This window comes from Erinaceus europaeus, chromosome 16, assembly GCF_950295315.1.
Source record: "Erinaceus europaeus chromosome 16, mEriEur2.1, whole genome shotgun sequence".
NCBI classification, from domain to species: Eukaryota; Metazoa; Chordata; class Mammalia; order Eulipotyphla; family Erinaceidae; genus Erinaceus; species Erinaceus europaeus.
In genome coordinates this window covers 71,844,650-71,868,054 of record NC_080177.1, presented here as the reverse complement: position 1 = coordinate 71,868,054, position 23,405 = coordinate 71,844,650, and the positions used below count along the sequence as shown (strand labels likewise).

General features: G+C 45.2%; 1 protein-coding gene across 7 annotated transcripts in view; it reads right to left on the bottom strand.

The window, feature by feature from the left end:
• TEP1 (telomerase associated protein 1) overlaps positions 1–22,353 on the bottom strand; it is a 61,832-nt gene extending 39,479 nt beyond the window's left edge. For 2 of the 7 annotated variants that reach the window (XR_009545383.1, XM_060175404.1), the window contains exons 1-16: positions 21,824–22,353; positions 16,154–16,743; positions 14,649–14,837; positions 14,257–14,376; positions 11,158–11,319; positions 10,589–10,756; positions 10,223–10,297; positions 7,791–7,915; positions 7,412–7,569; positions 6,331–6,440; positions 4,776–4,866; positions 4,370–4,538; positions 3,072–3,240; positions 2,046–2,210; positions 1,798–1,875; positions 360–490 (exon numbers count right to left, since the gene is read on the bottom strand). Coding sequence is in view for 6 of the 7 variants with exons in the window: in XM_060175404.1 (XP_060031387.1) it covers positions 360–490; positions 1,798–1,875; positions 2,046–2,210; positions 3,072–3,240; positions 4,370–4,538; positions 4,776–4,866; positions 6,331–6,440; positions 7,412–7,569; positions 7,791–7,915; positions 10,223–10,297; positions 10,589–10,756; positions 11,158–11,319; positions 14,257–14,376; positions 14,649–14,837; positions 16,154–16,720 (2,477 nt within the window). In the remaining variant the exon portion in view is untranslated. The remainder of the gene's footprint in view (positions 1–359; positions 491–1,797; positions 1,876–2,045; positions 2,211–3,071; positions 3,241–4,369; positions 4,539–4,775; positions 4,867–6,330; positions 6,441–7,411; positions 7,570–7,790; positions 7,916–10,222; positions 10,298–10,588; positions 10,757–11,157; positions 11,320–14,256; positions 14,377–14,648; positions 14,838–16,153; positions 16,744–21,823) is intronic. The other 5 variants (XM_060175402.1, XM_060175403.1, XM_060175399.1 and 2 more) reach the window with 5 other exon arrangements.
• Positions 22,354–23,405: the final 1,052 nt, after the last annotated feature.

Below are 23,405 nucleotides of genomic sequence, written 5' to 3'. Positions count from 1 at the left end.
ATAAACAAGTAAATATATATTTTTTATTTTATTTTTTAATTTTTAAATATTTTTAAATATTTATTTATTTTATTCCCTTTTGTTGCCCTTGTTTTATTGTTATAGTTATTATTGTTGTTGTTATGGATATAGTTGTTGTTGGATAGGACAGAGAGAAATGGAGAGAGGAGGGAAAGACAGAGAGGGGGAGAGATAGACACCTGCAGACCTGCTTCACCACCTGTGAAGTGACTCCCCTGCAGGTGGGGAGCCAGGGGCTCGAACCAGGATCCTTACACTGGTCCTTGCACTTTACACTACATGCGCTTAACCCACTGTGCTACCGCCCGACTTCCAAATATATATTTTTAAAGCCTTACATGTAACTGTTTTTTTGTAGGATCACACCAACAAAAAGGCACTTGGAATTCACATGCTTCCAGAAAAGGTGCTTGGCCCAATTTATCAGTTTGTCAGACATATCATCACCAAAGAAAATGACCCTGTCCACCTGTAAGATAAAAATGGGGACAGCGTCTAAGACTAGAAGAGACATTAAAGAATGCAGGTAGTTAAAAGATCTCTGAGAAAACAGAGGCGGGTTCTGAGAGTGAAGGGAACTGCCTGCCTCCCTGGGAGCAGCTGCTGTGGGGGAGTCTCAGCTTCCTGACAGGAGTGTGCTGGGTGTGGGCAGAGGGGCTGGCACGGCACTTCAGGCCCAGGAGAGCTGGGTGCCTGAGTTTTAGGAATTCTGTGAGCCAGCTGCTAAACACAACTGCTATTAAACACTATGGTATATAAATGTATGACTTTATAAGTTATAGTAAAAAAAAAAAGTAATAAGGGGATAAGCAATGGTGTACTTGGTTGAGCGCATGTGTTATCATGTGCAAGGACCCGGGTTCAAGGCCCCAGTCCCCACCTGTAGGGGATAGTTTCACAAGCACTGATGTCTCTCTCTCTCTCTCTCTCTCTCCTTCTCTATCTCCCCATTCCCCTCTCAATTTCACTCTATTCTATAAAATATAAGAAAAATAAAATAAAACAATAAATAATTCTTTTTTTTTTAAATCAGAGCACTGTACAGCTCTGACTTATGGTGGTGTGGGGAACTGAACTTGGGACTTTGGAGCCTCAGGCATGAGAGTCTCTTTGCATAACCATTATGCTATCTACTCCCACCTGAATAATTTGTTTTTTTAAAGGTAGTAAATAATAATGAAAATAATAAAAACTCACCACCTCCTAATTATGTGAGTATACTTTAGTTTAATCTAAACTCATAGTCTTCTCTACATTAACTCTGTCTGCATTGTGGAAATAAGATATAACAGGAGGGAACTACTGAGCGTCTCTTCCCAAATCAGTTTATTGGTTTCACGTTGGTAGCTTGAACAGTCATGGCAGAAATACTGGCCAAGAATGATTTTTCTGGGGATATGGTTATCAAACATTTATCAGCAATCACTGAGTCAGGGACTGACAGTGTGTTCTGTAAGTTTGGTTGACTTTGAGAAATGAGAATAAAGGGGGCCAGGTGTTGGCGCACCTGGTTAAGTGCACACACTACAGTGCACAAGGACCCGGGTTCAAGCTCCTGATCCCCACTTGCAGGAGGCAAGCTTCACAAGTGGTGATGCAGGGCTACAGGTGTCTCTCTGTCTCCCTCTCTATCTTCCCCCTCCCTTCTCGATTTCTCACTGGCTCTATCAAATAAACAGCTAGACAAACAAACAAACAAAAAGAAATGAGATACATCAGGTGTGGGAGGGGAATAGAGGCGAGAGAGCATCTCCTCAGGATGTAGGTAGTACTTACAGGGACCCTTTGGACAGCCAGAGACAGCAGATACTTCCCCAAAATAGTCTGGGGGTATTCAGGCACTTCAGTGGACTCCTAAAAGAAAGAGGTTCATAATCTGTGGTTGATGGTCACAAACATGCTGCCAGGGAATAAATAGTCTTTAGTGGTACGTCTCACCAAGCCCTTCCTGATGAATCAGCTGGCCTCAGGTTTGTGACCTGACCACTCATGGATTTTTTGCATTGGGGGTGGGAGTGTCTGACCTTGACCTTGACTTGAGCCTGGAGTTCCATGGCCATCCTCAGGATGCCTTGATCAGACTTCAGCACAGCAGGCTCCAGAAGACTGTTTTTACACAGCAAGACGTCTGTGTGCTCTGCCTGGGCGATGATCATGCCAATCAACAGCAGCACATAGTTCAGGGGGAGCTGAGTAGACAAGCATTCGGATGAAATAAGACTCCTCTATTTAGTGATCCGTTCTTACCCATTCAGCCCTGGGGGCTAAACTCCCGTTGGTTGGGGGGGGGGGGCAAAGTAGACAAAATGTCCAGTTAGAAAGAGACAATGAAAAACAACAAGGGCAACAAAAGAGAGTAAATAAATAAATATTTAAATAAAAAAAAAAAAAAAAGAAAGAGACAATGTGGGAGTCGGGCGGTAGTGCAGGTTAAGCGCAGGTGGCGCAAAGCACAAGGACCGGTGTAAGGATCCTGGTTCGAGCCCCCAGGTCCCCATCTGCAGTGGTGTCACTTCACAGGCGGTGAAGCAGGTCTGCAGGTGTCTGTCTTTCTCTCCCCCTCTCTGTCTTCCCCTCCTCTCTCCATTTCTCTCTGTCCTATCCAACAACTACGATATCAATAATAACCACAACAATTAAAAAAGGGCAACAAAAGGGAATAAATAAATATTAAAAGAAGAAAGAGACAATGTCAGCAGATCTTAGGAAGATCTGTCTGAATAGGGCCCAGAGAGACAGGCCAGGATCTCTACCCAAATTCAACACAGGAATGAAGGGAGGTGTGCAGGAGGCATATTTGGTAAGAGAAATATAGCTGACTTAAGTACCAGCCAAATGTAAAGTCCTGGCACCACGGCTACACACAGCTTCATGCTACAATCTAGGAAATGTCCCTGGGAACCAAGATCTGATCCTGGGAAACATTTAGTGTGTGTTCTGGGAATTTGCTTGGAAGAACCAGGAGTGGGAACAGAAACCCTCTCGGCATCCCCAGCATCTGACCAACTCCCCCCCCCCCCCCCCCCGCTTGACTGGTTGCCTGATTTTACCCCTTGTGGGTTGCTCTTGTGAAAGAGTTTATCTGCAGAGCCATCCGCCATGTAGACCAAAAGCGTGCGGCCGGGCAGTGGCGGCAGACTGTGTTTCACAGAGATGGTTACTGCTGTCTCCAGGGCCTCTCGGTACCGAGCCAGCATCTGGATGTCACAGTCCCACTGTCTGTAGGCAGGAGGGAAAAAAAAAAGAAAAGAAAAAGGCACAAAATACAGAAGGACTGTGTCACCTTGAGACTGATAGGAAGATGAGAACTTGCCACTCAAGTACTGTCTCACAAATCCCACCTCTGCTCCAGTGGGGAAGCATGTTAACAGCTTCCCTGTGTCCCCATTCTACAGAATTCCGAATTGCATTCTCAGGACAGAAGAGAAAAAGAGAAATAATTTTGAAATTATTATTGATGATTTAATACTGATTTACAAAATTGTAAGATAACAGGGGTATAATTCCATACATTTCCCAACACCAGAAAGAAATTATTATTTTTTTAACAAATATTTTTTAATTAATTAATTTATTTATTTATTTTTGCCTCCAGGGTTATTGCTGGGGCTCGGTGCCTGCACTATGAATCCACTGCTCCTGGAGGCGATTTTTTCCCTTTCATTGCCCTTGTTTTTTATTGTTGTTGTTGTTGTTATTGCTGTCGTTGTTGTTGGACAAGACAGAGAGAAATCGAGAGAGGACAGGAAGACAGGGAGGGGGAGAGAAAGACACCTGCAGACCTGCTTCACCGCCCTTGAAGTGACCCCCACCCCCGCAAGTGGGGAGCCGGGGGTGGGGCTTGACCCAGGATCCTTGTGCTTTGTGCCACATCAACTCACACTTTACAAGGCAAGATTTCACTTGCTACTAGGAGGAAATTTTTAGAAATGTAGCACTAGGGAGTGAGCTCTGGGTTGATCTCTTGTTCCTATAATGTCCATATCTCTCCTTCCTTTTTTTAGAGAGAGAGACCTCAGTACCACTCCACCATCCGCGGTGCTCTGTTATGGTGCCAGCTTTGAACCCAGGGTCTCCTGCATGGTACGGCACCTGCTCCACTGGGCAAGCTATCTCTTGGCCCCATACAGGTGAATGTTAAAGACAAGGCTTGCCACGCAGGAGAGAGTTGAACCGGTCTGAGTCATTTACAATGACTTTTATAATGCTAACATATAAACACTTATTGTGGAGTGACTGATAAGCATTCCTTTACAGGATAAAAGCTGTAGTCCCTAGAAAACTTCCAGGCCCTCTCAGCATTCTTCTTGCTGCAGACCCTTTACTCCCAACACACGCACGCACACACCTGGCCTTGTCTATTTTTAGCTTCTCTCGCTGGAGTTTCTCATACATTACAGGTATCTTCATTGCCGTCCGAATTTCCCGACGCTTTAGGGACTGGAAGAGAAACTTCTTGCCACATGACTTTTTAATGATCTGCTCCATCAGCTCAGTGTTGGAAGGAAAGGGTAAGTCTGTGTGGAGACAGGTAAGTATCGGAGTCAGGCAGTCTCTCCCTCCCATCTCCTCTCCCCATCAAGATCAGTTCTGGGCCCCATCCCTGTGACTGGCAAGTGTCTGATCTACACACACACACACACACACACACACACACACACACACACACACACACACGTTGAGAATGGAAGACAGGAGGCTGGAAAACACCACACATCGGAGACAAACATAAGTGGAAAGAAGGGAGATAATACCTTTATTTTTGAGCTGAGCCTCAAGGTTATTGATGGAATCATGGGCATTAAGGAATCTGAACGGAAACTGCCGACTGTGGACGACTGACTTCTGGAAAGTAAGTGGAAGAGTGATGAGCTGAGGACTGGAGGGAGGGAGACTCTGGGATCTCAGGGACCAGAAAGATGAAATAGCAGGGCCAGGTGGTGGTGACCTGGTTGAGCACACGTTACAATGAGCAAGGAGCCAGTTTTGAACCCCCAGTCCCCACCTACAGGGGGAAAGCTTTGCAAATGGTGAGTCTCTCTTTCTCTCTCCCTCTCTACTGCCCCCTAATCTCTGATTTCTGGCTGTCTCTATCCAATAAATAAAGATAATTTAAAAAATCAAGTTATAAAGGTAATTTAAAAAATCAAAAAGAAAGATGAAATAACCATGCTATTAGACTTGCAAAAAGATAAGGAAGGGAAAAGTGGATATTAGAGAATCCATACACAGAATGTGGGAGAATATGAGGGAAGAAGATAGAAAAGAGAGAAAGTTGGGAGCCAGCCGGGCAGTGGTGCAGCGGGTTAAGCGCACATGGCGTGAAGCTCAAGGACCAGTGCAAGGATCCCTATTCGAGCCCCTGGCTCCCCACCTGCAGGGGGGTCGTTTCACAGGCAGTGAAGCAGGTCTGCAGGTGTCTATCTTTCTCTCCCCTTCTCTGTCTTCCCCTCCTCTCTCCATTTCTCTCTGTCCTATCCAACAACAACAATGGTAAACAACAAGGGCAACAAAAGGGGAAAAAAAGTTTAAAAAAAAAAAAAAGAAAGAGATGAGAGAAAGTCATGTAGCATGGGAGGTGGTGGCACAATGGATAAAAGTGTTCCACTCAAGCACGTAGTACTGAATTCACTCCCCGACATCACGTGTGCCAGAGTGACACTGTGGTTCTCTCCCTCTTCTTTCTTCCTCTTTCAGATCTTTCATTAATGAAAATTGGCCTTAAAAAAAAGAAAATCTTGTCATGTGGAAAACTTGGAAATGTTACACATTTACAAACTACTGTATCTATTGTCAACTGTAAATCATTAATCTACCAATAAAGAAAAAAATCACCACAAGGAAATATAAGAGGATGAGAAAAGGTAAACAAAACAAATTAATAGAGGAGAGGAGTTTCTTTTATACCAGACTCTCTGTAAAGCACTGATCTCAGAAAAGGAAAAAAAAAAAAAAGAACTTTCTTATAATCTAGTATTCCCTATTCCAATGTCTAATGAATCTTGAGACCTAACTTCCCGACTTGTCCATATCTGTGCACACAGAAACAGCACGGGAGCTGGGAAGACAGCATAGTGGTTATGCAAACAGACTCTTATGTCTGAGGCTCTGAAGTTCCACGTTCAGTCCCCAGCAACACCATGAGCCAAAACCGAGCAGTGCTCTGGTAAAACAAAACAAACAAGACACACAGACACATGGACACGCACATCCATTCGACCAAACAAACATCGTGGTGACCATGACCCTCCCAAGCTACTAGGACAATCTTGTCACCCAAGACTGGTGGCAGCAGCCCCACACACATACCACTTCCTGGAGTCTCTGGAGAATGAGCTCATGGTGACGACCACTAATGCCAACCCGAAGCAGGCCACACAGGTTCCGAAGCATGGCCATGAATGGAAGCTTCCCGTTGTCTGCAGGTCAAGCACAGGGTGAAAAAAGCGAAAGGATGAGTGAGAGAGGTCAAAGAACAGAGCAAGAAGTTAAGAGGCCACACAGAAAATGCAAGGGAGCCAGACGGTGGCATACCCAGTTGAACACACACATTACCATGAACCTGAACTCAAACCCTCTGTTTCCCTCATGGCTGGGTGGTGGAGATGCTTTACAAGCAATGAAGCAGGTCTGCAGGTGTCTTTCTGTCTCTCTCCCTCTCTGTCTCTCCCTTCTACTCGATTTCTGACTATCTCTATCCAATAAATAAATAAAGATAATAAAAAAATTAAAAAACAAGAAAAATAAATAAATCTACAACAACAAAGAGGAGAAATGTAAAGGTAACTTGGTCCTATGGTCCAGGAAGTGTTGGACCTTCAAGTATGAGGTCCTGAGTTCGACCCCTGGCAACATATGTATGAGAATGACATCTGGTTCTCTTTCTTTCCTCCTACTCCTCTCATAAATAAATAAAATCTTAAAAAAAAGAAAGTATAAGAGTAGCTTGGTTCTTCCCAATCTGAATTTGTATCTTGACTGGTGTGGTTAAATTACCTAGAGCATCCATCTTAAGTGTAGGTTTCTGTACAAATTCTAAGATGCCCTGTGCTAGTTTTACTTTGTTTGAATGAGCTGTGCAGATGCTAATACAAGAGCAATCACACAAAAGTGTGATGTTGATAAAGGCTTGGATATCACCTTGTGTATCCACTGATAATGTGTGTACTCAACCACGTGTGCCACCGCCAGTCTCCCCACCTGGGCCATCTGCGATGCCGCTATTACTGTCTACTTCAGCCAATACTGATCTTATAACCCAATCATTCCAGTGCTGTAACTGTGAGAAACTGCAAGAAAGAGAGTGGTTACACCATGCCATGAAAATCTGGTCAGGGTTCAAAATACAGAGGCACAAACAAGAAAGAGAGCAAAGAAGCAAGTACTCTACCAATAAGCTCCTCCCAGACAGCTGCTCTGTTCCCCCGTGAACTCAGTTCCCGGTCCCAGGTCTCTGGTCTAGGTAGCTTCATCCGCTTCCCAGCTTTACTAGGATCCCACGGTCCAGGGAGGCGACTTCGAGAAAAGGCCTGTAGGTTGGAGGGGTATCTAGAACAGAAGAGGAAAGACTGAGTATTTTAGGGCAGCTGAGAAGGAAAAGTGACTCAATCAAAACCAGTTACTGTCTGCCCCAAACTGAAGCTTCTGGAGGTGAGAGGCACTGGAACTGGGACCAGAAATGCTGGAAAGGTCTTGTAGGAATGTAGGTTCAGGCCATTCGCAAAAAAAAAAAAAAAAAAAAAAAAAAGAGAAATCAGACCATCTCTCACCTGTAGCCCAGAAGTGCCTGAACATGCTGAGCAGGCTCCTGGATATGCAGTCGCTGCACCAACTTCTTCAGGGTGAACCGTGGCTGATTCTTTTCATTTGATGCTGCGTTGTAGTCTGCCTCAAACTGTGGAAACATTTCCAGCTCCCACAATCACCATGACCACCCCCCACCCCCCAGAAATCAGAGCCTAAGGCCATCTGGTATCTTTAAGGTTAATTTCTCTCTCCAGAGAAGATTTGGGTAAGGCACAGGAATTGTTGGGGCATGGGGAGCAAAATCTCCAGCGACAAGAGCTCCTCAGCGAGCGTGAGACAGTAGAGACCGTCAGTATGTGAAAAACAAAATGGCCACAAAATCAGCAGAGAACACCTTGTTCTTCAAGTGGGGTGGGGGGTAAGGGACGAGTGGTTATTTAAATCACGGGGACCTGGAACAGAGAAATGGGGGCATGGGCACAATGCAGGCTGGGAAGAGTTCAGAATTGAAAGAAGTTGGCTTTCAGAATCTTCTAGGGCAGAAGAGTTCACTTCGGAATGTTGATCAATTGACCAGCTGGGAATTTGTTTTTGTTGTAAATATGTATTTGCCTACTAATAATCACTTAACAGTGATGTTGATGATGGCTAACATGGATTCTGTGCCAGGTATTGTTAAAATAATAATAAGGGGCTGGGCGGTAGCGCAGCGGGTTAAGTGCATATGGTGCGAAGCCCAAGGACCGGCGTAAGGATACCAGTTCGAGCCCCGGGCTCCCCACTGCAGGGGGGGTCACTTCACAGGCAGTGAAGCAGGTCTACAGGTGTCTGTCTTTCTCTCCCCCTCTCTATCTTCCCCTCCTCATTTTATTTCTCTCTGTCCTATCCAACAACAATGACAACTATGATAATAACAACAACGATAAACACCAAGGGCAACAAAAGGGAAAAAAATGGCCTCCAGGGGCAATGGCTTCCTAGTACAGGGACCGGCAAACGCTAGAAGAAGAAGTACAGGGACCAAGCCCCAGCAATAACCCTGGAGGCAAAATAATAATAATAATTTGTAAAAATCTTTTTCTTTCTAATATTTGACAGAACAGAGAGAAATTGAGAAGAGAGGAGAAATAGAGAGGGAAAGAAAAAGGCACCTGATGCACTGCTCTGTCCCTTGTAAAGCTTCCCGATGCAGGTGAGACCAGGGGTTTGAACCTGAGTCCTTGCACATGGTGACATGTGCATTCAATTGAGTACGCTGCTATCTGGCTCCTCATAAGGCAACATGTATCTATCTATGTATGTATATACGTATGTTTAGTTATTTATTTTTTCAGAGCACTTCTCAGCTCTCGCTTGTAGTGGTTCTGGGAACTGTACCTGGAACTGTTGGAGCCTTAGGCACAAAAGTTATTTGTATAACCCTATACTATCTCCCCAGCCCGTAAGGCAACTTTTAATCCTTATAAAAACCCATTGATGGGAGTCGGGCTGTAGCACAGCGGGTTAAGCGCAGGTGGCGCAAAGCACAAGGTCCGGCGTAAGGATCCCGGTTCGAACCCCAGCTCCCCACCTGCAGGGGAGTCGCTTCACAGGCGGTGAAGCAGGTCTGAAGGTGTCTATCTTTCTCTCCTCCTCTCTGTCTTCCCCTCCTCTCTCCATTTCTCTCTGTCCTATCCAACAACGACAACAACAATAATAACTACAACAATAAAACAACAAGGGCAACAAAAGGGAATAAATAAAATAAAATAAATATTTAAAAAAAAACACCCATTGATGTGAATCTAACTAGTAGTTCCATATTCTAGCTAAGGAAATTGTGGTAAGAGAGGCCAAGGGCAAGGCCACATAGCCAGCAAGTGGTCTGAATCCAGATTCTATGCTCCTAACCAATTAGTTCCATGTCTTATTTGTCATTAAGATTTTTTTTTAAAAAAATAAAACTTGTTTTGTTGTAAACAACCTCTGGAAGGTAGATATTTCACAATGTTTTAAACTCCTTTATCCGGCTGGCCATGCCACCTGTCAGTACCAAGGATACCAAGTAAAATGGCAGGGAAGGGAATAGTCCCAGTACTCTCAAAACTTGACATAGGATTAGCATAATAGCTCACCTAGATAGTGTGCCTGCTTTGCCATGCAAGTAACCCAGGTAAGAATTCAGCACCTATCACACTAGCAGAAGCTTTGGTGCTGTGGTATCTTCCCTCATATCTCTCTCTCTCTCTCTCTGAAAAAGTCAGTTCAGAAAGGTGACTACTCCAGTAACAACAAAAAGAAAAATAAATAAAATACTTGGCCCCATAATCACAGCTGAGAATCCCCAGGTAGGAAACTGACTTGTGCCCATCACACTCATTATTCGTATTTCTAAGCCAAAGGGGATTTGATTTCTCAGTATCAGTCCAGAAAAGTTTATATGTGCACACAGAGAAGCCCAGTACAGAGCACTTACCTTCTTCTGTTTGAGCACAATAAACTGAAGCCACTTTGGCACATGTCGAGATGGGTCCGAAAACAGGTGCTTTCTCTTTTGAAGGGACAGAAGATGCAGTTTCAGAAAGGGCAATGAGGTTATCCCCAGAGAGACCCAAATAAGGCCCAAAGTCCATCTTCATAGGAAAAGGAAGCCAGCTAGGAAAGATTCTGGCCCTGCCATCCCCCTCCCCAAACACTCCTTAGAGACCTACCCATGTTTCTCTGACTCCTTTCATTACTGGTGGGAAGGGAAGCCCCGCCACCCGCCAGGATCAACATGCTCCTCATCCCTCCCTCTCAGGCAAAAGGCCGCACATATTCCAAGGTTGAATCAGGGACTGACCGGAGGCCGGCGACGCCGACGGCAAGGACGTCTCTTGGCCCGGTGCTTCCGAGGGTTGTACTTAGCCAGCTGGTACTCGTCAAACTGGGCAAATTTGTCTGTCATTGCAGCACGCAGGCAGGCAGGCAGGGGCACCAGCTTCTCAGAGTACTCTTCTCCAGCCAGTTTCTATCAGAGTGAAAAGATGCCATTATCCTCAAGACTCAAATTCAAAGCAAAACCAAAAAAACTATGTGAGAATGCAGAACAGAGAGTGAGCTCCCAATCTTCGCAGTGAAGTGACAGTTTCTGTAGTACTAGACCAGTCAGAAGACTTCTTTATTCTTCTTTTCTTCACTGTAAATCAGAAACCCAGAATAAGCCTGATTGTTTTCAAACCACAGTCTGACCCTTGTCAGTCGTATTCTCCCAGCTGGGTAACCTGGGGATAAGTTATCTGGTCTGGGCACCAAGGGGGAAGACATCTGAAGGGAAGTCAAAATATGTGAGAATCTTGTTCCAGAGTGAAGTGAGCCAAGAGGGGAAACCACGTGAGGACCAAAGTTGGTGGAAATAAGTGCCATCCATACCTGGTAGAACTCAGCTACCTGGATCCAGTCGGAAGGGAGCTGGACAATGGCACAGAAATAGCGTCGCAGGTGAGGGCGGCAGGCTGGCAAGCTGGCAGCAATGGCCAAGACCTTGTTGGCCTCATCTCGGATGTTCAGCTGCTGCCTGGTATACAGAGACGCCTAAGGCACAGGATGGAGAGTGTGGGCATCTCATTCACTCCTCCCATGTTCTAAATCTCTTGATTGCCTCCGAGGCCAACCAGATTCTTCCCTCTTTGGAAAAGCTCCTTTATCAATGTCAGTAAACTTACCCAGGCTCCACATTTCTGGGTAAACCTGCCATCTTCCAAACACTCATAGAAAACACTTCTGCTGGGCCCACAAAATAGTTCACCTGAGGTCATGCCAACTTTACCATGTATGACCCAGGTTCAAGTCTAGCTCCCACTGCGTTGAGGGAAGCTTCAGTGCTATAGTGTCTTTCCCTCTCTCCTTTACTTTCTTTCTTTCTTTTTTCATTTTCTTTTCTTCTTCTTTTTTTTTTTTGTAATTATTCATTAATGTAAGAGAAAGAGAGAAGGAGAGAGCAAGAACCAGGAGACCACTCTGGCACATGTAACGTCAGGGATCAAACTCAGAGCCTCATGCTTTTAAGTCCAATGCTCTAGTTACCGTACCACCTCCCAAGCCACTGTCTCTCTCTTCTTAAAAATGAAAGTCACAGCTGGGGTCCTATTTGAGGAGTCCTAAGATTCCCAAACAGACATGATGGGCCTAGACCTCCAATAAATCCCTCTCTCCATTGTTATCAGTCATTCCTATCAGGAACAACACAATAGATCCCTTTGTAGGCCCCTATAGGACCTTGCCCTCAACGTGGATCAACAATGGTAGAGAAAGTTCCATCCTCCAAAGGGAGGCTGGATGACATACTCTATGCTACACCTGAGGAAGATGGGTCCTGATATTGGAGCAGCTTGGAACGTTCCTACATATGACCACAGAATGTGAGCTCAAATCTACAGGGATGCAGAGGTCACATAGGCTCCTAAGCTGAATATGGGCCCCAGGTCACATCAAATCGATGGGGTTTACAATCAACAATATTTATACACTTTTCCCATATTTGGAAGCTACTATCTTCCCTGATCCAGCTTCTGCCAGCCATGACATCACCACCCCACACAATAATTATGAACCATCTGCACATCAGATTTCAGGCTCAGGCAAAACAACAACAACAACAACAACAACAACAACAAAAAACTAGTATAGCCACAGGCCCTTTGGAATATAACTAAAATATGGCTACTAGCTATTTACAAAACGGAGAGCCCCCAACTTTTCATCTGCACTATTCCAGCCTTTAGGTTCATGATTGGTCAACAATTTGTTTGGGTTTGTATGTTAACTCTATTTTCAACCACCAGGTTCCAGATGCTAGCATGATGCCAACCAGACTTCCCTGGACAGATGACCCCACCAATATGTCCTGGAGTTCCACTTCCCCAGAGCCCTTCCCCACTAGGGAAAGAGAAAGACAGGCTGGGACTATGGATTGACCTGTCAACGCCCATGTTCATCAGGGAAGGAATTACAGAAGCCAGACCTTCCACCTTCTGCATCCCACAACAACCTTTGGTCCATACTCCCAGAGGGTTAAAGAATAGGAAAGCTGTCAGGGGAGGGGATGGGATAGGGAGTTCTGGTGGTGGCAACTGTATGAAGTTGTACCCCTCTTATCCTATGGTTTTGTCAATGTTACCTTTTCATAAATAAAAAATTAAATAAAAAAATGAAAGTCAATGCAGAGCAGTGAAGTCTCACCAATCACAAAATCGGAGGGAAAAAAATGGGACCAGGTAGTGGCACACCCAGTTAAGTGTGCATGGTTCTAAGCACAAGGACCCATGCAAGGATCCCAGTTCCAGCCTGCAGGGGTGACATTTCACAAGCTGTGAAGCAGCTCTGCAGGTGTCTTTCACATTCTCTCTCTCTTCTCTCACTTTCTCTCTGTCCTATTCAATACAATGGAAAAAATGGCCACCAGGACCAGTGGATTTGTAGTGCTGGCACCAAGCCTCAGTGATAACCCTGGAGGCAAAAAGAAAGGAAGGTAGGAATGTAGGAAGGTAGGAAGGAAGGAAGGGAATAAGGAAGGAAGGAAGGAAGGAAGGAAGGCCCTCTTCCCCCACTGCTGTTTCTTTCTGAAGTACTCCCCTGATCCATCTGCATTTGTATAATAATCCAGGGGTGTTCTCCTCTTTAAACTCCTTAAGAGACAGATCCAGGTCTAATTACATGTCATCAGATCCACAAGGTCTGACACTGTGTATTCAGTTTGTGAACTGACTAACCAAACAAACTCCAGTATATGTTCATATGCTTCTAAATTCTGCTTCTAAGACCCCTTCTGTTTCATTGGTTTAATCCCCCCTGCTTAACACTGTATTCTATTTACATAACCACTGTAAACTAAGCACCGCCCTGCCTCCAGGGCATTGGTTTAATCCTCACTGTTTTGCACGTTTTTCCCTTCTCCTCACCCCCTATCCTATGTACATCCTCTTTGGACCTGACTCTTCTGCCTCAGGATATATAAGAACAAGATTGTGATTAGAGATAGTTTAGATTGCGCTGTGTTCCACATGAATAAAGACTGAACTGCGGAGAAAATAAAGGTCCATGAAAGATGATGAATGACATAGTGGGGGTTATATTGTTAAATGGGAATCTGGGGAATGTTATGCATGTACAAACTATTGTATTTACTGTTGAATGTAAAGCATTAATTCCCCAATAAAGAAATAAATTATTTAAATAATAAAAAAAAAAGACTGAACTGCGTACCACTCAGCCATGAGTCCCTGGTTGTCTCTCTCTCCCGCCCGCAAAACTAGCCCGACAAGTATACCCTTTCCCAACAGTATAATCTTCCTCCACTCCTCACAGAATTCCCAGAGAAGAGTTCTCGAGGTGCCCCAATTTCCTACTCCTGTCCTAAATGAAGGTTGTTCCTCTCCCAGTGTAAGGCTCACTGTGTTCCACTCATCCACCATAACCATACTCACTACCTCCCAGTTTTCCATCCCCATGGCCTTCTTCAGACCACCCTACCTTGAGGATAAACTCAGGCTCCAAGTTGGCAATTTCACGACAGGCTTCCAAGAGGGCATGGTTACTGGTAGATTTCACACATGATACCACAGTAGTGCACAGCAAGCTCACTAGCGCCATCTGGGAAAACAGGAGGAAAGAGGGGTCAGAAGGACCAACTTAAGCATCAGTTCAGGCCAACTTCCAAATTCCAGAACAGAGAGAATGAATCCCAAAGGCAAGACGATATTCACCAAACTAGGAGTTTAGAAAAGAGGAAGTGAGAAGTAAGAGGTAACTGATGGCCTCCTCTGCCCCCTTCCATCTGTGGAGATCTAGTTCAGTCTCTACTAACCTTTCCTCCTGTCCCCATGCACCACCACCACCACCTCTCTCTGACTCTGGAATGTCACCTTTTTTTCCTGCAGGGCCTGATCAGTTTTTTCAAGACAAGAATCACTGTCCCCAGAGGTGAGCTTCAGAGCAAACTCCTCCACCTCCTCCTCCTCTTCTCCCAAACTCAGGCTGTAAAAAGGCATCTGGACATCTGTCCACTCTGTCTCTTCTGTTTTCTTCTCTTCTTCTGGAGAGGAGCAAAGACCCTAGGGAGAGAGGTCCTCGTTAATCATGCTGTGCACTCGCAACTCCAAAAACACAGACAGATCAGAAACACAGGCAGCTTCCAGACATAACAAGGTCCCACACCTATTTTCTTTCTTTCTTTCTTTTTTCCTCCAGGGCTATCGCCGAGGTTCTGTGAATCCATTGCTCCTGGCAGCCACTTTTTCCCACTTTTTAAATTGGGTACAACAGAGAGAAATTGAAAGGGGAAGGAGAGATAGAGAGGGAGAAAGATACCTGCAGACCTGCTTTGCTACTTGTGAAAAAAATGACCGCCGAGACCAACTAATAGAGTCATGCAGACTGAACCACAGCAGTAATACTAAAAAAAAAAACATTTTGGGAGTCAGGCGGTAGCGCAGCGGGTTAAGCGCAGGTGGCGCTGAGTGCAAGGACCAGTATAAGGATCCCGGTTTGAGCCCCTGGTTCCCCTCCTGCAGGGGAGTCACTTCACAGGTGGTGAAGCAGGTCTGCAGGTGTCTATCTTTCTTTCCCCCTCTCTGTCTTCCCCTCTTCTCTCCATTTCTCTCTGTCCTATCTAACAGCGACATCAATAACAACAACAATAATAACTACAACAATAAAACAAGGGCAACAAAAGTGAATAAATGAATATTTTTTTTTAATTAATTTAAAAAAAAAAAGAAAGTTCCAAAAAGTCAAGTGTCTGGCCTGAGGCTGTATGGTTTGTCATCAGCAGAGAAGTACAGGTCTCAGATCAGGCTTTTCTGGTCAGAATCCCAACTGTAAACAGAAAGAATGTGTGTTTGTCTTCTACCAATTCTGACATATGTACTAAAAGTGAATTTAGACTTACACATAAGAAAAGTGTGTCCTGTGGGAGTAGAGAGCATAATGGTTATGCAAAGAGACTCTCATGCCTGAGGCTCCAAAGTCCCAGGTTCAATCCCCACCCCCAACACACACATATACCACCATAAACCAGAACTGAGCAGTGCCCTGGTAAAAAAAAAAAAAAAAAACCAGAAAAGTGTGTCCTGAGGCAGAGCTGTGGCTCCTACTGATGTAAGACCTCAAAAGTGCTTGACCAGCCACTAATGCAGTAGCTCTTCTCCTGCACAGAGACTTTCTAAGGACAGAGACCAGAATCTCAAATTAGATTTGCAATTAAAAGCAATGGTGCTGATGATGAGAGCCCCAGGGTAGAGGTACCTCAGGAAGAGGTTCAGAGAAAGGAGGGTATATAGACACAGAACAGTACAGAGGGAAACAACACTGAAAACCAGGGAGAAGAGCATCCAGCCAATAAGCTGGAGTGCAGCGCCTGGAGCATTACCGAAGCTGCTTCCTCGGCGGCGGCACTCTCCAGGGTCGAGGTGAATTTCAGGACTCTGGAGCAGGTCAGACCCTCTGGTCTCTCCGAGAGACACTGAGTCCTCCATGTTGGAGGTTCAGAGAGAAGGTAATTGTTAGTGTTCAGCCTACAGAGATGAGCTTCTAACAGTCTCTGGTGAGACTGGAGGAAGGGGGTGGTAGACACAGTACTCTGTAGAACAGGGAGGGTGGCTAAGCACCCATTCTCCAAGGAGAGGATGTCTGCATGGGCAGACATATGTCCGTGTAGTTTCTCTGTGGGCTTCAGATCAGGACATGTGGTCAAACATCGTTTCTCCAAGGAGAGGATCTCTGGGCGGCCAGACATTTGTCCATGTAGTTTCTCTGTGATTGTCAGATCAGGAAGTGTGGTCAGACACCGGTTCTCCAAGGAGAGGATGTCTGGGCGGCCAGACACATGTCCACGTGGTTTCCCCATGGCCTTCATTTCAGGGAGTGTGGCCAGGCACTGGTTCTCCAAGGAGAGGATGGTGTTCTGTGCAGGTCCGTACCCACAAAGTTTCTCCATGACAGGAGCTAACCAGCATATGCCTAGAAGGAGAAAGAGATGGGTGAGGAGTGCCTGGCTACCCTGGAAGTACATTTCCCACAGCCCTCCAGGGAAAGCCAGTAATCTGCAAGTACAGGACAAGCAATATGTCTCTTTTCTATGTGATTAAAGGAGTTGCTTATTCATCTGAGGAGAGCTTTACTTAGTCATATGCGTGCCGAGGCTCAGACCCAGAGACTCAAGTTTGAAAAGCATGTACTCTATCCAGCAAGCTATGTCCTTGGTTATAAATAAGTATTTCTTTTTCTAAGACAGGCTTCACCCAGAGAGTATTAGTTACAAATTAAACTTTCAGTGAGTGTAGTTGGAAAAGGTTAAGGTAGGCACGCTCGAGTGGCCTCAGAGGTGGCACAGTGCTAGACTTTTTTTTTTATATTTATTTATTTTCCCTTTTGTTGCTCTTGCTTTTTATTGTTATCACTGAACTTCTCTGTTCCAGACTCTTGGAAACAGAGTTGGCAGTCAGCTGAGGTAAAGAACAAACACCTCATCACAGACCCCTGTAAGCGTCAACCCGGCTTTGACCTAGCACGTTATGATCGGGCCCTCCTCAATCACTATCGAACAGGCCATGGCCAGTGCGCCGCTATGTTCCATCGCTGGGGAGCCAGAGACGACCCGAACTGCCCCTGCGGCTACAGAGAGACTATGACCCACATAGTCAACAACTGCCACCTCTCCAGATTCAAAGGAGGTCTCAAAACTTTACATTAGGCTCAACCTGATGCTGTTGACTGGCTACGGAAGAAGGGCAAACGCTAGAAGAAGAATTGTTGTCATAGTTGTTAGATAGGACAGAGAGAAATGGAGAGAGGAGGGGAAGACAGAGACGGGGAGAGAAAGACAGATGCCTGCAGACCTGCTTCACTGCCTGTGAAGTGACTCCCCTGCAGGTGGGGAGCCGGGGGCTCAAACTGGGATCCTTACGGTGGTCCTTGCGCTTTGCAACACGTGCGCTTAACCTGCTGCACTACAGCCCGACTCCCATGTTAAACTCTTAAATATGAGTCTTCTAGATAGTTAAGGGAGATGCAACCTTTTGCTTTGAGTTTTCAGGGTCTGGATTACCTTTAGCTTAAAATAATCTACATGTTAAAGCAACACACTTTTCTGTTCTGAATCCAGTTACTGGTCATGGGTTCCTAGCCTATTCAAGTCTTCTTGGAACTATCCACACACCTTTCCTTGTCCCAAGTTATTGTACACTAAACAATTGAATTAACAAAACACTTATCCCTAAAACAGTTAAACACAAATAGGAGATGGGCATTTGTCTGTATAAGTAAGTAGATATATTTACTGATAACAATTCTAGTTTTCTCACAGGCAGAAAAGTTTAATTTGCAACTAATCAAAGTTCTAGGTGATCCTCCCTGAAAATTGAGTAAAAAAAAACATGAATAGTATAGGATAATGTTTTTCCATGAAAAGAACTCTGTACCTTAAAGGTCACTTGATTGTCAAAAACCTCTGAATCCCACTGACTAGACATTGTAGAAACCATGATGTCAGGGGATGTGTAAAAGAAAAATGGAGTGTTGCCTAAACCAGACTGGGGTGCTGAGTGCTGGTGAAGGCTCCTGAGAGCATCCTGAGGCCTGCAGAATGAGAGCTGAATATAGGGGCCCAGGAGGTGGCATGGGTAGTGCAGTGCTGGATTAGTGCAGTGCAGTCCTGAGTTCAAACCCAGCATCCCACTGCCAGAGGGATGATGTGTTTCTCTCTTCCCCCTCTCTAATTAATAGACCTAAAAGGAGAAGGAGGAGGAGGAGGAGGAGGAGGAGGAGGAGGAGGAGGAGGAGGAGGAGAAGAAGAAGAAGAAGAAGAAGAAGAAGAAGAAGAAGAAGAAGAAGAAGAAGAAGAAGAAGAAGAAGAAGAAGAAGAATGGGAAGGGGAAGGGGAAGGGGAAGGAGAAAGAGAAGAAGAAATAAGGAGAAAGAATAAAATATGAGAGAGGTTGGCTTAGGAAGCAGTCCTTGATAGAAGGAAGAATGTTCTAAGAATCTGTCCTTGAAAAGATCTAGTCTAAATAGGTACTTTGATAATTAATAAGCAATAGCAGTGAGAGACTGAGAGATGCTTAGAAGCCTAAGCATTCAGAAGCAAATACGACAAAGAAGCCTGTGGGGGTAGGGTGTGAGGGGACCTCACAGTGAAGCTGTGCTGCAGGTGTCTCTCCTGTCTCTTACCCTATATGTGTGTGTGTGTGTGTGTGTGTGTGTGTGTGTGTGTGTGTGTGTGTATTTTTTTTTTAAAAAAGTTACCAGGAACAGTGGAGTCATGTAGACACAGAGCCTTGGAGATAACCATAATGGTATTAAAAAAAAAAAAAAAAGGAATAGAAAAAATATCTTTAAAACTTCGTTAGAACTAAATAGTTGGGGGGGGTATGGGACTGAACTTGGTAGTGGCTGTGGTGTGGAACCATTCTCCTGTAATTATACAACCTTGTAAACCATAACTAAGTCACTAATAAAAATATTATTTAAGGCGGCCAGGCGGCGGTACAGTGGGTTAAGCACAAATGGCGCTAATCGCAAGGACCATCTCAAGGATCATGGTTGGAGCTCCTGGCTCCCCACAGGTGGTGAAGCAGGTCTGCAGGTGTGTATCTTTCTCTCCTTCTCTCTGTTGTCCCCTCTTCTCTCAATTTCTCTCTGTCCTATCCAACAACAACAATGCCAACAATAGCAATGATAACAATAACAAAGTCAACAAAATGAGGAAAATGGCCTCCAGGAACAGTGGATTCAAAGTGCAGGCACCAAGCCCCAGCAATAACCCTGGAGGCAATATATATATTATTTTAAAAGGAACCTTAGGGATATAGCACAATGGTTCTTTAAAAAAAAAAAAAGACTTTCATGCCTGAGTATCTGAAGTCCCAAGTTCAGTCCCCACACCACCATAAGCCTGAGCTGAGCAGTGCTCTGGTAAAAACAAACACTTAACATGACAGAATTTTATTTTATAAGGAGAAACAATAATCGGGTAGGCAAATAAGAAAGCAAGATTTTTTAAAATCAAATCATTATAAGGACAATAAAAAGTGTTTTTTAGTAAACAGTGGCTGGGGTGTGTTTCAGGAAACTGCTTTAGACAGACCTGTATACCACTGTGCGTTACCACACGGACTGGAACATTTCAGCAAAGATGGTGGTAGGCAGAAAGGAAAGAATTTGGAATAGAAACAATAGGGGGCTCTGAAATCCAACTCCATCTGAAGAGAGAGAGGAGGCAAAAGGGAGGGACATTTGGATGTTGTAATAGGTGTATGTGTGACCTGGACAGGAAGAGAAGATGCCCTCCTCCCTCTGCAAAAAATGGGCAAGCGTATACATATATAGACAGACAGTTGTAGAAATAATAGTTAACCCATATCTGCAACGTTGGGAGAGCTGCTGTAGCTTCCAGTGGATGGGAACTGGTGATGGGAACAGTGTACAGTTGTATCCCTATTACCTTGTAATTATGTAAATCGATATTAAATCAATAATAAAAAATTGGCCAAAAAAAAGGAAAGAATTTGGAATAGAAATAGATTTGGGAAGGCGGCGGGGATAAAAAAAAAAAAAGAAATAGATTTGGGAGACACTAAGGGAGTAGTAATCAATAGGATTTGTTAGTTTATGGGATAACAACAAATAACAGTCTGTTCCAATTGTCAAACCAACCGAAAGAAAAAGAAATATTTTCTGAGGAAAAAGAAATATTTTCTGGGGAGTCAGGCGGTAGCGCAGTGGGTTGAGCGCACGTAGTACAAAGCGCAAGGACAGGCTTAAGGATCCTGGTTCGAGCCCCCGGCTCCCCACCTGCAGGGGAGTCGCTTCACAGGCGATGAGGCAGGTCTGCAGGTGTCTGTCTTTCTCTCCCCCTCTCTGTCTTCCCCTCCTCTCTCCATTTCTCTCTGTCCTGTCCAACAGCGATGACATCATCAACAACAGCAATAGTAGCTACAACAACAACAATGGCAATAAAAGAGGAAATAATAATAAATAAAATAAAATATAAAAAAAGAAATATTTTCTAAGGAAACACCAAAAGGGACATGGCTATCTCACTGGACATTCCTATGGGCTGATGGTGTGTATGCCCTGCACATTTCTCATTTCCTGCCTGTCTTTTGTCTGCATGGGCAGAGGAGGAGAGGGAAATCTCAGAACTGGCTCAATATTAACAGAAAAAATAATCATCATCATCAAATATTTTTTGCATCTGGAGTTTGTGATGGGAAGTTAACTACCCACCCAGCCCCATATCTAGTTCCATTCTCCAGAGTTAACCACTGATTTTACAATAACTGTATTTTTACTTTTATTTATTTACTTACTTATTTTTACCAGAGCACTGTTCAGTTCTAGTTTCTGGTGGTGCTAGAGACTGAACCTTGGACCTCTGGAGCCAACCATTATGATATATTATTATTACATATCTATATCCCCAGCCCAAACGCTTTCACTTTCTATGCATATATAGGTATATAAATATATGTATAAAGTATGTAATATATTACATAAATATATGTATCAAAGCCCTCCCTTTCCTTATTTTTCGTTCTTCACAGAGAACGTCAGATGTTTAGATTCTAGTCTGCACTTAACATATCTGAAACTTTGCCAGGTTAACATATTAATTCTCACTTCACTTATTATTTTTTCTCACCAGAGCACTGCTCAGGTCAGGCTTATGGTGGTGCGGGAGGGATTGAAACTGCGACCTTTAGTGGGGCCAGGCAGCTGCACACCTGGTTAAGCGCTCACATTGCAGTGCGCAAGACCCCAGGTTCAAGCCCCCTGTCTCCCCCCGCAGGGGGAAAGCCCCAAGAGTGGTGAAGCAGGACTGCAGAGATGTCTCTCTGTCTCTCCCTCTCTCCCTTCTCCTCCCCTCTCAGTCTCTCTCCAAAAACAAATAAATACAAATATAATTTAAAAAAGAAGAAACTGTGACTTGTAAGGCTCAGGCAGGAAAGCTGTCTTGCTGTCTCTTCACTTTTCAAGTTGGCTGCTAGGCCTTCCTTCCATCTGGGTAAGCGCCTGGGCTCCCATTGCACACAGCACTCACCCCAGCGCCTAGGTCTTTGGGGGTCTGGGAGCAGGTCTCTGGGGGTGAGCTCAGTGTGTCTGCGGAGGCGCAGGGCTCGGTTTGTCCTTCTAGAGTGGCGCCGTGACTCCGTCTCCTCGCTCGCGCGGCCTCTGTGTCCTGTCTTTTCCACTCCTCGGCCTCAGCGCCCAGACGTGGAGGGCTCGCTCACTGCCCGCGCCCACCTGCTGGTGACTGGCACCCGCGCTGGGACCCTCGGACCCCGGGCCCGGAGCCGCCCGGGACTGGAGAAGCCGGCGGCGCCGCTGTGCCGCGCAGGGAGTCGCCGTCCACCGCAGCAGGAAGCGCAGCTCCGGGCTCGGAAGCCCCGGAAGGAGCCGGGCGCGGAGCCGGGAGGAGGCTGGGGAGCCCCGGCCACGGGGCCGCGGAGGGAGGGCGCGGCACCCAGGGTGCGGGCAGGGCGTTGCCTGCAGGGAACAAAGTGCGAGGCCGGAGGTGAGCACTCTCCCCAGGGACACTGCTGTCCTCCCGACACTACCCCTCCCTCCCCGCCTCCCCCCAAGCCCCGTCCCGCTCCTGTTCTCTTCTCTCTCAGGTCTCCCTTCTACCAAAGTCGCAAACTCTTTTGCTGAATTTCTTCTCCTTCCTGCCGTTCTATTCTTACAGTACTGCTACTTGTTTCCTAGCTAGGCCTTACCCCTTTGCTATCCAGAGTGACTGGAGTCTGAATATAACCCAGTACCTGTGAAAATAGAACTAAAAGGAAACGCAAAGGCTGTCGCAATGGCTTGTAACAGGTATAGAGAAGGAATAATTACGATGGGAAGAGCATGCCGCTCCCCTCCTGACCACCAAGGACGCTGCATTACAAGGCATTTGATTGTTTGTTTGTTCATTATAGAGACAGTGAAAGAGACCAGAGCCCCAAATCTCCTTTCAGTGAGCACTGAGCTTGAACCTGAGTCAGGTAAGCGAAACAGCCACCGTCCAAGTGAGCTATTTTGCCAGTCCTATAAGGAATCTAAAGTCATCCAGAATGGCTGGTGTGGAATCATTTACCAGTCAGTAGGACCAGTCTTAGAAAATAGACAAAAGGGGAATTGGGTGGTAGTGCAGCGGGTTAAACGCACATGGCTCCAAGTGCAAGGACGGGCATAAGGATCCTACTTCCAGTCCCCAGCTCCCCCGCAGGACCGCTTCACAGGCATGAAGCAGGTCTGCAGGTGTCTATCTTTCTCTCCCCCTCTCTGTCTTCCCCTCCCCTCTCCATTTCTCTCTGTCCTATCTAACAACGACATCAATAACAACAACAATTACTACAACAACAATAATAAACAAGGGCAATAAAAGGGATAATAAATAAAATTTTAAAAACTATAAAAAAAAGAAAATAGATAAAAGAACTTGATAACAGTAGTCATATTAGTGTTCTTAAAGGGTAGGGCCAGTAAGTATCAGCAGAAACAAGCTCAGCTAGTGTTAAGACCAGCTGTCTTTCTGAAAATGATATCCCTCTTTTAGGGAGGTACCCTTATCCTCAGGTAACAACTGAGCTTCAGCTCCAAATTGGGAGTCATCGTTTCTTCTCAATTTATTGAATCAA